This window comes from Rhopalosiphum padi, chromosome 2 (assembly GCF_020882245.1).
Source record: "Rhopalosiphum padi isolate XX-2018 chromosome 2, ASM2088224v1, whole genome shotgun sequence".
NCBI lineage: Eukaryota > Metazoa > Arthropoda > Insecta > Hemiptera > Aphididae > Rhopalosiphum > Rhopalosiphum padi.
Window position 1 is genome coordinate 64,690,670 of NC_083598.1, and position 12,924 is coordinate 64,703,593.

Here is a 12,924-nt window from a genome sequence, read left to right on the forward strand (position 1 = left end):
TACGCTTTTTTGTGTTGTGCCCTCACAACACCACTCATGAGTGAGTGTCAGCGTGATACAATAATTGAGACGTTATAGAGAAGAAGAGAAAAAAAAATTAAAGTTCAAAAGTTCAAAAGTTTGAATATAATACGAATGGGTAATGTTTTTTTTTTTTTTTTTATACAAAATTTAAGGGTCTAAGATACTATGATTTGAGCATTTACATATAATATTGGAATAGTATGGGTGCAGGATTGAGACTTGAGTTTTCTTCCATTCCTATTCCATTATTGCTCTATTCGTATTAATGTTAATGTTTTTATTTTTTATTTTTTTTTTATATTTCTTAATTATTGGATTGTAATGATATTTCTTTACATTTTTATTAAGTTTTTTTTTTTGTATATGTTTACATGTTTGCTTAATTTCTGATTTTACATGATATTAACTTATTGGCTAAAGCTATATTTGTCTTAAAATTAATTTTTTTTTTTTTTATATACTTATATTTACTTAATTTAGGTTACATACAATAATGCATAAGCATTTGTGGTTTTAACTTATTCTAACTTAAATTGTGTAAATTTTACATTGTTTTCTTTTTAGATGGTATGATACATAATAATTTTCTGCCTTATATTAACTTAAATTATGTTTTTTTTTTTTTTATATACTACTTATATTAACTTAAGAATTGGGTTATTTTTGCATTCTTTTTTTTTTGATATGATACATAATCATTTTCTGTCTTATATTAACTTAAATTACGTTTTTTTTTTTTTTTTTTTTTTTTTTTTTTGGTATGATACATAATCATTTTTTTTTTTTTTTTTTTATATTAACTTAAATTACGTTTTTTTTTTTTTTTTTTTTTATATATATATTACTTATATTAACTTAAGAATTAGGTTATTTTTGCATTCTTTTTTTTTTTTTTTTTTTGGTATGATACATAATCATTTTCTTTGTTATATTAACTTAAATTACGTTTTTTTTTTTTTTTTTTTTTATATATTACTTATATTAACTTAAATTACGTTTTTTTTTTTTTTTTTTATATACTACTTATATTAACTTAAGAGTTAGGTTATTTTTTGCATTCTTTTTTTTTTTGTATGATACATAATCATTTTCTTTCTTATATTAACTTAAATTACGTTTTTTTTTTTTTTTTATATACTACTTAATATATTAACTTAAGAATTATGTTTTTTTTTTACATTTTTTTTTTTTTTATGTGATACATAATCATTTTCTGTCTTAAATTAACTTAAATTATGTAATTTTTTAACATTTTTTTTTTTTTTATAATGCATTAATGCATAAACATTTATTATTTGAACTTATGTTAACTTAAGAGTTAGGTAATTTTTTTAACATTTTTTTTTTTTTTATATATACTGCACTAATGCATAAACATTTATTATTTGAACTTATGTTAACTTAAGAGTTAGGTAATTTTTTTAACATTTTTTTTTTTTTTTTTTTTTTTTTATATATACTGCACTAATGCATAAACATTTGTTATTTGAACTTAAATTAACTTAAGAATTAGGTTATTTTTACATTATTTTTTTATATGGTGCATAATCATTTTCTCTCTTATATTAACTTAAATTATGTAATTTTTTAACATTTTTTTTTTTTGATATGATGTATAATCACTTTTTTTTTTTTTTTTTTTTTTTTTTTTTTTTTTTTTTGTCTTATATTAACTTAAATTATGTAATTTTTTTTTTTACATTATTTTTTTTTTTATAATGCATTAATGCATAAACATCTGTTATTTGAACTTATATTAACTTAATAATTAGCTTATTTTTATATTTTTTTTATAATGCAATAATGCACAATTATTTTTTTATTTTTTTTTTTTTTTTGATATGTATATATATATATATACCTTTCTACAGTTTATATTATTTTAATTGTTAATAGCTTAAATTTAGTGCAACATTTTTTTTTTTTTTTTTTTTTTTTTATACTGAGAGTCTTCTATGGTATGGAATTAGTGGTGCTTCGGTTTTTTTATTTCGTGTTTCTGTTTCTGTTTCTATTGATTCATATTCGGAAGTTTTAGAGTTGTACTGTTTTTTATGTTTACTGTGCATTAAGTGATGAGTTACATTTGAGAATAACCCACCGATCAATTTGATGCTCCACCCAAATGTGTTATATAATAGTGATACATTTAGTCCCGTGTTTATGAATGTTAAGATCATTTTACCTATAATAACTAGACCTAGTGCACCTGACATTATATTTCCGAAACTTGTGAACCAGCCCCATATGTTATATATTTCCTGATGGACTAATTTACTTAAGGTTTGTTCATCGATTAGATTTTTTACATTAATGCCCTGATCTATTACACTATGACCTAATGTTTGTCTAATTAAATTTCTTTGCACTGTCTCAGATTCCTGAGGGAACATTAAATGATTTTGCAGTGCCTTCATAATATCGGGTGTATATATGCCAGCCGTCATGAAATTTTCGGAACTTTCGTAAGACCAGGTTAGGGTGGTGTCTGGTTTTAATGTTTGCGGGTTATTTACCATATGCGGTTTTGGTGTGAGGGAGAACCATTTTCCATTTTTTTGAAATGCGGGAGGTAAATATTCATTACAATCTATTTGAGTGCCATAAGTTTGTAATATATGAGTTTTTGGTGTCATGAAAAGTGTCTTATTATTATATGAAACTGGAAGTTCATTGAAGCATGAAGTTTGTACTGAAATTTCTACATTTACGGGTTTACATTTTTGTAAGTAAATAATCTCACCATTTTTAATGGCTACGTATCCTGGTCCATCGCCAATGGTGTATGCAAATTCAGATAAACTATAAGAGGCAAGTGTTAATTTTTGTAAAAGAATTTGTCTCTCTAGATTGCACTGTTTTTTGGTTAGGTCTTCATAGAGATTTGTGACCGTTCTTTTTATAGTGTATTCTAAATAAACAAACTTTGTATTTATGTAGGATAGTAAATCGGTATTAAATGGTTGAATTTTTTTGGGTGTAAAATTGATTACATACATAGAATTAGTTAGTATCAGTAATTGATTATTATCGGTTTGAATAACTGGTATGTTGCAAGCAAATGTCATGGATATTTTTTTTAATGCGAAAGCAATGTGAGTAGTCTCTACAATAAAAGTCTGAATTTTTTGCTGGTTATGACCTATGGAGGTAACTATAGAGGCTGGTCCATCGTATAGTACATCATACTCTGTGATGCTGCAGTCTGACCTTTCATTGGTCCAAATTACCTCCCCCTTGTACTGGTCAAGCCCATATGACTCTGATAATTTTAGTCTAGACCCTGTAGGTAAGATCAGTATATTTTCTTTGGTGTTTGCTAATGCTATACCCTCGGATAAATGGATTTTATATTTGGCTTGTATTACCACATTGTTCCATGTACCCCTAGCGTTTGTGAAAGTAGTACCTTCGCAATTTCCATATTTATCCAATACTCCTCCACTTGTGTGTGAGGTCAGGAATGTTTCATTTACTCGAATTCCTGATATTATGCCTCCTAACGGGGTTTGATAAATTAATTTATGATGTAGGTCGTCGCATCGAGCATGCCCTAGTTCGATTATTTCAGAGTAGTAACCCCCATCTACCATTTGGGCATCCTCAAATGTGGAACATCTCGTTATAAGGTAATCTACGGAAATGAAGCACGATTTAAAATATTGTGGATGTATTTCTACCTTTTGCAATAATTTTATTTTTGGTACTGTCTCAATTTCCGTAGGTTTTTGATTTTCGCAGAAATCCACATTGATGCTGTTAAATGCGCTTATATTTATTTGTGGGCCCCCACAGTCGTAAGCTATGAAAGTTTGTACAGGACTGAGTTTTAATAAACATATGTAGGTTATTAATAATTTTATATTGAATGAAAGCATCTTTGGTTATTGTGCACTTTGTTATGTTTTTTTATATTATTATTTTTATTAATGTTATTTTATTATTATTTTTATTTATTATTGTTGTTATTTTGTATACCTATATATTTATATATATATATACATACATGCACACACATATAATTACGCTATTGTATCAATATGTGTACAATAATAAGTTGTCTTACTTTGATTTCTGAAAAAAGAATTGTATTATAAGTGTGTTTTTGTGAAAATCATATTACAGTAAAATACAGTATGTCACAAACAAACGGTAGATAACAACAAAAAGAACCACACATCATATTATAAGTGAAAAGGTAAGAATCAATAATGATAATCTTCTTGATTAATGCTGATTTACTTTTTTTTTTTTTTTTTTTTTGTTTTTTTTTTTTTTAAATTATACTTAAATTAATGTTATAGCGTAAGATATATACTATTTATAAATATATATATATTTTTATTTTTCTGTTTTATTATTATTATTATTATTCTCTCTTATAGTATGGTTTTAGCCTTCTAACATGCACAGTATCGATAATTTCTTTGTTATTCAAAATTAGTTTTATTTTGTAATTAAGTTCGTTGACTTTATCTATAATTTTAAATGGTCCTCTATATATAGGTCCTAATTTGGGAGACTTGCCTACTTCTAAAAATGGAAATTTGACCATAACTAAATCATTTATGTTGTAGTTTATTGTTGTATGAGTTTTGTCATGATATTTTTTTTGTATTAATTGAGCTTCGTGAACTCGTTGAGGTATTTTATTTCTTATTTCATTTAGTTCTATTAGGGATTGTTTTAATTGATATGGGATGTCTTCGGGTATAATTTTATTGTCTATTGGAAATGTAGGTTCAAAGCCATGCATAAGATAGAATGGACTGTATTTGGTAGTGGTTTGAGGTGTGGCATTGTATGCTAGTGTTGTATATGGTAGGAAATACGACCATTTTGTTTGGTCTCCGTTTGTTAAGTAATTTTTTATTGAGCCTGTTAGTACACCGTTAATTTTTTCAACTAGTCCCTGTGTTTGTGGTGAATAGCTTGTTGATAGAGTTTGTTTTATTCCTAAATTTGTGCATATGTCGGCAATTAACTTGTTTCTGAAATGAGTACCTCTGTCAGAGGAGAAGTTTCTAAAACAACCCCACTGTGATACTATTTCTGTTAAGAATTTGGCAGTTGCTTCGGCCGTCGCCGATTCAACTGCTTTGGTGAATATATATTTAGTTGTATTACAAACAGCTACCAGTACATATCGTTTTTTATTACTTGATATTAGCGGGCCTAGATAATCAAATGTTACCCTGTCTAATGGTTTTCCTGTTATTATCGGTATTGGATTTAATAAACCTATTGGCTTGCCACCCATTTTTTTATTAATTTGACATTCGTCACAAGATTTAATGAAATTGGTGGTGTCTTTGTATAAAGACGGCCAATAGTATTTATTTTGAATTTTGTGTATAGTACGTGATATGCCTGTATGACCACCAGTGGGCGAGTCATGATAAGATTTCAATATATTGTTAATTAGTGTTTTTGGTATTACAAGAATTAGGTTATAGTTTTTCGGAGGTGTATATTTTTTATAATATAATATTTCATTTTGTAATGTAAATTGTCTAGATTTTCTTTTTATGTTAGTGTGTACCTCTTCGTTATTTAATGCTTTTATTATGTCGTTACAAAATTGGTCATTTTTTTGATGTGTTTTAATATCGTGTAAATTAGTCGATGTGTCAATATTGTTGTTAATTGTATTAGTGCTATTAATATTATTAATAGCATTTCTTGAGAGTGAGTCGGCAACTTTATTTTCTTTCCCTTTTTTGTATATAATGTCAAAGTCAAAATCTAATAATTTTAATGTTAATCTGGCTATCCTAGCAGAGGGTATTTTTAAGTTATTATAATATTGTAAACTTATATTATCACAAAATACAGTAAATTTGCGTCCCCATAAGTACTCTCGAAAATATTGAATTCCAAAACATAGCCCAAGTAGTTCAAGGGTTGTGGAAGAATACGTTTTTTCCGAGTCTAGTAGTTTTCTGGATGCATATCCTACGGGGTGTAGTATGTTTTTGTCATCGGGTTGTTCAATGCATGCGCCTAAACCCATTATAGAAGCGTCTATTGTTAAATAGACGTGTTTATCATCGTCAAAATGTAGTAGTAATGGTTCTGAGATTAAATATTTTTTTAATTTATTAAATGATTCTTCATGTTGATCAAGCCATGTTATTTTATTTGTCCCTGATCTTATTAGTTCACTAAGCGGGTGTGCAATTTTGGCAAAATCTTTGACGTGTTTCCTATAATACGAACACATGCCGATAAATGATCTCACGTCTTTTATTGTTTTAGGTGTTTTAAATTCGATTATTGCTTTCGTATTCTTGTCCAAAGGTTGTATGCCAATGGTTGATATTTCGTGCCCTAATAATTCTATTTTATCAAAAAAGAAATTACATTTTTTAGTTTTTAAGGAGAAACTCATTTTATCAATAATTTCAAATGCTTTGCGTAAATTTATTATAGCTTGTTCAAAATTATTGCCGTAAGAAACTAAATCATCAATGTAAATTATAATCGATTTGTATAATATATTTGAAAATGCTTTGTTTAATTCTCTTTGAAATATAGCACTACTATTTTTAAAACCTTGTGGGAGTCTTGTGAAAGTTAAAAGACCTAAAATCGATGTGAATGCGAGTTTATATTGGTCTTGCTCTTTGACGGGAATTTGAAAAAATCCGCTGTTTAAATCTAACGATGTAAAATATTTAGATCCTTCTAGTGCTCTGAATAAATCGGCAATACGAGGTATTGGGTATTGATCGCATTCGACCCTGTCATTAAGTTCTTTATACGATACTACTAAACGGTATGATCCGATTTCTTTTTTCTTAACTAAAAATGCCGGAGCGGCAAATTTTGAAATTACTGGTTTTACTATGTTTGCTTTTAGTAGTTTATTTATTTGATCCTCTAATTCGATTCTTTGTTGCGGTGAAACTCTATGTGGTGCATTAAATTTTGGTTCTTTGTAATTAGGTTTCATTTTTATCTCGCAAGGTTTTATATTAGCCGATTTTATGTTAGAAGTATCTGTTGTAAAGATATGATTGTATTCGGTCAATAATTGAACGACTCGGTTGTGTTGTATTATGTTTAATTTGGGTGAAATTGAGAAAGAAGTGCCTTCAGAATCGGTTATAAACTGTTTTGTGATTGTGTTTATTGGGTCTGAGACCGTTATGTTTTCTGTATGGTAATTGATTTGTTTGTCGGTAATTTCTAAAGATTCGGCATGTGGTGGTGTTTTGGTGTGTAAGAACGTGTTGGGATGCGACTTTCTTTCGTGTCCAGATGTTTCGGCTAAACGTTTCGAAGGGTCCAAGTTTTTAGGGTTTATCTTTAGTTTTTTTGTATAGTTGTCATTTGGGATCATTTGTATATTATTAACTGTATTTTTATTATCGTTTATCGTATTTTTGATGTTTAAATTGTGTGTTAGTAAATTTATTGTCAGTATTTCTTGTATGTGAACTATATTGTTTGGGATTTTATTAGATGTTTTAGATGTAACCGTGCCTGGGATCCAGTGGGTATTTTTGTCAACATTGTATAATACTATAGGTGATCTATTGCCATCCCCATATATTATACCCGTATTGTTGTTTTCATTATATATGTAAGTATCGTGTTTGTAATAGTGCGCAATTGCGGCTAATTCTTCGTCAGACCACCAATAGTTTGGTAATTCCTTCAGCCCTAACAATTCTAATAGTTCTAAAATTGACGTTATTTTATTTTCTTTATTATCATTTAATGCATTACAAACAGCATATAGCCCACAATTCCCATCACTGAGAACGTTTTCTCCCGGTTTGTATTTAGAAAATATATCATAAGCTTCATTATTGGTTTTATATTGTGTATCGATTATTTTTATTTCGGTTTTATTATCTTTATTATCATTATTATCGCAGTAAGTATGGATGCTATTAATTATGTCGGTGTGTTCTTTTGATTTTAGTGTTGCATTATCTTTATCATCATAATATATATTTATTTCGATGTTAGTGTTTTGGAATTCGGAATATATTAGTTGTTTTACTATAGACCAGTTAAATTTATGTGGTTCTGAATCAAGAGAAGGCATTGCAATTTTCGAAATATTTAATTTTATAGCTTGAAGTTTTAGGTTATGGATTGAATTTTTTAGATCTTCGTATTTAGGTTTATAATAATATAATTCTTTTGTTATTAAATGAAATATAATTTTATTATTTTTGTTTATGGGTATGGTGTTTCCTACATTTATTTTTTGTGATGAAAGTAGTGTTTTGGTGTCACCATACACTATGCGTATTAAGTTAGTTATCCCATTATTCATATTTAGATCTGCAGATACACAGTGAGCTATTGCAAAGTTATCTGGGCATTTAAATATGTTACCTATTATTTCCTTAATGTTGTTAGTATTATTTATATAATTTAATGCGTTTGTATTATTGATTTTTAGTTGAACATTTATATTACCATTTAAGATAATGTTGTTATCTTTAAAGTCAATAAGAGCATTATTTTTTATTAAGAAATCATTTCCAAGTATGATTGTGCTAGATAGGTTTTTTACTACGTGAGTATTAATATCGAAATAATTATTGTTAATTTGTAACTGTATTTTACATATACCCGTTACACATAATGGTTTATTGTCCGGTCCTGATAGTTGTACTGTGGTAGGTGTTATAGTGTAGTCATTTGGTAATAATTCTTGTCTAATACAGCATATATTTGCGCCCGTGTCAATTGTTATTGGTAAGGTAGTGTTGTTAAGTTTTGCTTCAATAAAAAGAGCGTCGGGAGTGGAGTTAATTTTATTAATATTTTGTGTAGGTGATGCTGTAATAGAAGGTGAACAATTATCAGCTGTGTTTAACCTTGTGTTTAGTTTTTTGATTTATTAAGAAACAAACTGCAATTATTGGCTGTGTGACCAATTTTATTACAAATTTGACAAGTTGTTGAGCTTGATATATTTTTGAAAAAGCATTTTTCTTCTGAGTGATTTGTTTTAGAGCAAATTGAGCATTTTTTTCTTTGAGTCGTAGGGAATTTATTTTTATATGTGGGTTGATTTGTTTGTTGCGTGTTATTATCTATTGGAGTTTGTGGAAAGTATTGTTGGTTATAATGTGTAAGACCTGTGTTCCAATATGGTGTGTTATAATAAGGTATGTTATTATATGTTTGAGGCATTTGTGTTTGCCATGGTTGACTGTTGAAGTCGTTATGATTTTGTTTATTGTTAGTTTCGTAAGAATTTTTTTGTTCAATGTTGCCTATGTGTGTTTTGTTTTTTTCGTTAACTAAAAGTTGGTTAAACATAGTTTTTATATCTTTTAATTCGTCGCGTATTTTTTCAATTTCATTATCTTTTACGTTTTTGTTTGTGTTTATTTGCTGAATTTTCGATTTGATTATTTCTGTTTCATAATCAGAAGCGGATTTAGGTGTATCACCTGTTATCATGAACTCCACCATTTCATATTTGCGGACGTTACTTTTTAATTCCGATAAACTTTCATTGCCCATTATTCCGATATATCTAGCTATGGAGGGGTTTAGTCCTTTCATTATATTTCGTACCATCTCCTCTTGCGACATTTTACTATCTATACGCCTACACATGGATTCGGCCTCGTTGATGTAAGCTACCGTGGGTTCGTCAGGTAGCTGTTTGCGTTTTTCGAGCATTAACCTAAGCATATCGGTTTGCGCAATTGGTTCAAATTCTAATCTCAACTTCTTTTCTAACTCTGGCCATTTTATTTTCTCCCCACTATCTACAATGTTGTCATAAAATGTCAAAGCGGATCCTTCTAAAAATACCGGAATGTATTGAGTTTTTTCGGATTCCGACCAACCATTTATGATGGCGGCTCTTTCATATTTTTTTAAGAACGAGTCAACATTTTCGGAAATAGAACCCGAGAAATTGTTTGGTTTAAAGTATGGTTTTTTGTTGTCAGTCATTTTGTCTTTTGTTATATTATTGTCGTCGGGGTTATTAATTGGATCTGGAATAAATGTAATGTTTTCTATTGACGTATCAAAATCGTCTGGGGTAGATTCTCCTTTTAAGTATTTATTTAGCCTATTCTTTAGCTCTGGAACTAAACCAGTCGTTAATAATTGTCTTCTTGACAATTCAGTTATTAGTTTATCTTTGTTTAGTTTATTTATCCAACCGGTTGATATGGTGGTAAAATCTATGTCAAGGAACTTATAGTTATTTTGTTGATTATTTTCTAAATTTGGCATGTGTAAGTTGTTAATATTTTATTAATGTATTATTATTAACTTATATGAGAGAGAAAAAAAATTGTATAATATAAATTATATAGAGAATAGAAATAAGAATTGACTATTTAAATTCTCCCGAATTTTATTATAATTCCGTTATTCTTTTTAATGTAACTTCAAAATATATATAAATTTTTAGTATATTTGTTTTTTATATAAATCTTTTGATTTAATAATTTTAGTTTTTACGTGGAAAATAACAAATTCTCCTGGATATTTTTATAATCCCGTTTTTTATTTTAATATAACTTTAAAATATATATAAATTTTTAGTATATTAGTTTTTTTTTTTTTTTTTATATAAATCTTTTGATTTAATAATTTTAGTTTTTACGTGGAAAATAACAAATTCTCCTGGATATTTTTATAATCCCGTTTTTTTATTCTAATATAACTTTAAAATATATATAAATTTTCTAGTATATTTGTTTTTTATATAAATCTTTTGATTTAATAATTTTAGTTTTTTTTACGTGGAAAATAACAAATTCTCCCGGATATTTTTATAATCCCGTTTTTTTATTTTAATATAACTTTAAAATATATATACATTTTTTAGTATATTTGTTTTTTTTTAAAAAAAATCTTTTGATTTAATGATTTTAGTTTTTGTTATTTAAAAATATGTATAAAGTTTTTTTAGTATATTTTTCTTATAAATGTAAATATATAATATGATGTACTGGTTAATTGTATATTACCTGTAGTGTACTTGATCAATTCTCAGTTTATTTGAAAAAATTTAAACTGAACTTTTGTTGGGCGCCACTTTGTAATAACGCAAAAATAAGAGAAATTAAAAATAAAAGATGGGTGACCTATAGTGAGATTATGTTAATTTTAAAGTGACAAGTACAAAGGACACAAGCCTTTAACAAATGTCAGATCTATGGAACCTTTCTCCTACACTTATAAGTGCTGGGGAATTATGGTGACCAATTAGATGTAAATATTAGAATTACTTAAAATTACGTTATTACCTTCCTCCTGATGGTCGGAGGGCTCTCGAGATCGTGATTCGAGAATATAATCAAATACACTGTATAGAGATTAAGTGTAGAAAAGCAGATTTACACAAATCAACGCAAATGAAATAATGCTCATGCACCTTACCTTATTCGCTGTTGAACTCGTTAACCAGTAATTGTCTTAACAAAATTATGATGGGTTGATCACACGGATCCAAATAAAAAACAACACTGAAGTATTTCGTAGTAGTGAAAATGGTCCAGTTGTCGCTCGCAGTCTGTCTCCGGTGTGGTGGGTGTATTATTAAAGTATTTGGTGCTCATGCACTCTAGAGAGATGTTACTAATTCTAATGGTGCGTACGCACTGATGAGAGAAGACGACGTGGTCAATCCTGCCAGCGTCGCAGGCGGCTCCGACAAAGGCCTCCGCGTCCTTCGAGAAGTGTCAGCGGAGAGCCCCATTGGACCATCCCTTGTCTTTGGCGGCACACGTAAAAGATCACACGCCTTGCGCCATACTGTCGCAATAAAGTGTGAGTTCTTACGTGACCAAACAATGTAAATCGTTTCTTTCATCAGTGATCAATAGGGATTATTGGTTTTTATTGACTGCTATCTGCGTGCGACAACTTTACCGTTATTTATTTAAAAAGATAATAAAATATACAATAAATTATATGATGTGTGAGCATATCATTACAGTTTTCTGAAATCTATTGCGTATTAAAAAAAAATAAATGCACCATTGTACTAGGATTAAATTAATGTTATATTATTTTCCATTTGGGCTGTTGTCAGATGAAAGCAAATTAAGCGCGTGTACAGTGCAGCTACACTCATAAATTCTTAAGTGGAACCGTTTAATGTAATAAAATAATACAATACGCGGGGAAATGTCCTTATATTATACGCAATACTGTAAAATTTATAATTTCAACATAGACGTTGGAATTGTTAGCTTTGTGTATATTGTATCATATTATTTTCTTCCCAACGTTAAATAAACAACAAATTGAAAACCCATCATGAGCTCTGCTAATAAGCGGCGTTCATAATGTTTTTCAAATCGTTTTGAATTTATAAAAAATAAATATAAAATAAACCATAGTGATCATTTTTCCGTTCAATAAATTGGAACGTTAATAAAAAATATCTCAATCGAATTCAATTTGATAATATATATTTTAACACAAAATGACAAAATAATATATTTTATCACGGTAAAACAATGATACAGACAATTTATAAGCTGTGTATCAGTGTACCTATGCGTGATATCAATCTATTTAATCGACCTAATTTATAATAGTAACATTATTTATACTATATTTGTAATATTCTACGCTTTTCACTTCCAAGTTTGATCGTGTACTTATACATTTTAGATATTGACTTTTTTGTAGTTTATATTATCATAATTATTTATTTTTATTACTACTCCAATTTCACCAATAATAAGTTATTCTCAGTGGTAAGTTGCGAAACATTATATTAATTGTAATTATACTTAATTACTTAAATGTACCATTAGATGTCCAATAAAATCATTAATATTATTATTATAATGATTAAGTAATATCGCCGGACGTTTGCAATCAAATTCAATTGTTGCTATTTACTCAAAAACTATATACTACGTAGTTAGAAAATAATTAACTTTA

At 28.0% G+C, this 12,924-nt stretch overlaps 1 protein-coding gene across 1 annotated transcript; it reads right to left on the reverse strand.

Moving 5' to 3' along the window:
* Positions 1–1,851: 1,851 nt before the first annotated feature.
* LOC132921002 (uncharacterized) lies at positions 1,852–11,957 on the reverse strand. Its single transcript, XM_060983791.1, has 2 exons — positions 11,407–11,957; positions 1,852–4,098 (listed from the first exon to the last, which is right to left on the reverse strand). Exon 2 carries the CDS (start codon positions 3,900–3,902, stop codon positions 1,962–1,964), a length of 1,941 nt encoding a protein of 646 aa, XP_060839774.1. The 5' UTR covers positions 3,903–4,098; positions 11,407–11,957; the 3' UTR covers positions 1,852–1,961.
* Between the last annotated feature and the right edge of the window lie 967 nt (positions 11,958–12,924).

What these genes read in the sequence shown, in the direction of transcription:
- LOC132921002 (XM_060983791.1), bottom strand. Translation starts at nt 3,902, where the DNA reads ATGCTTTCATTCAATATAAAATTATTAATAACCTACATATGTTTATTA.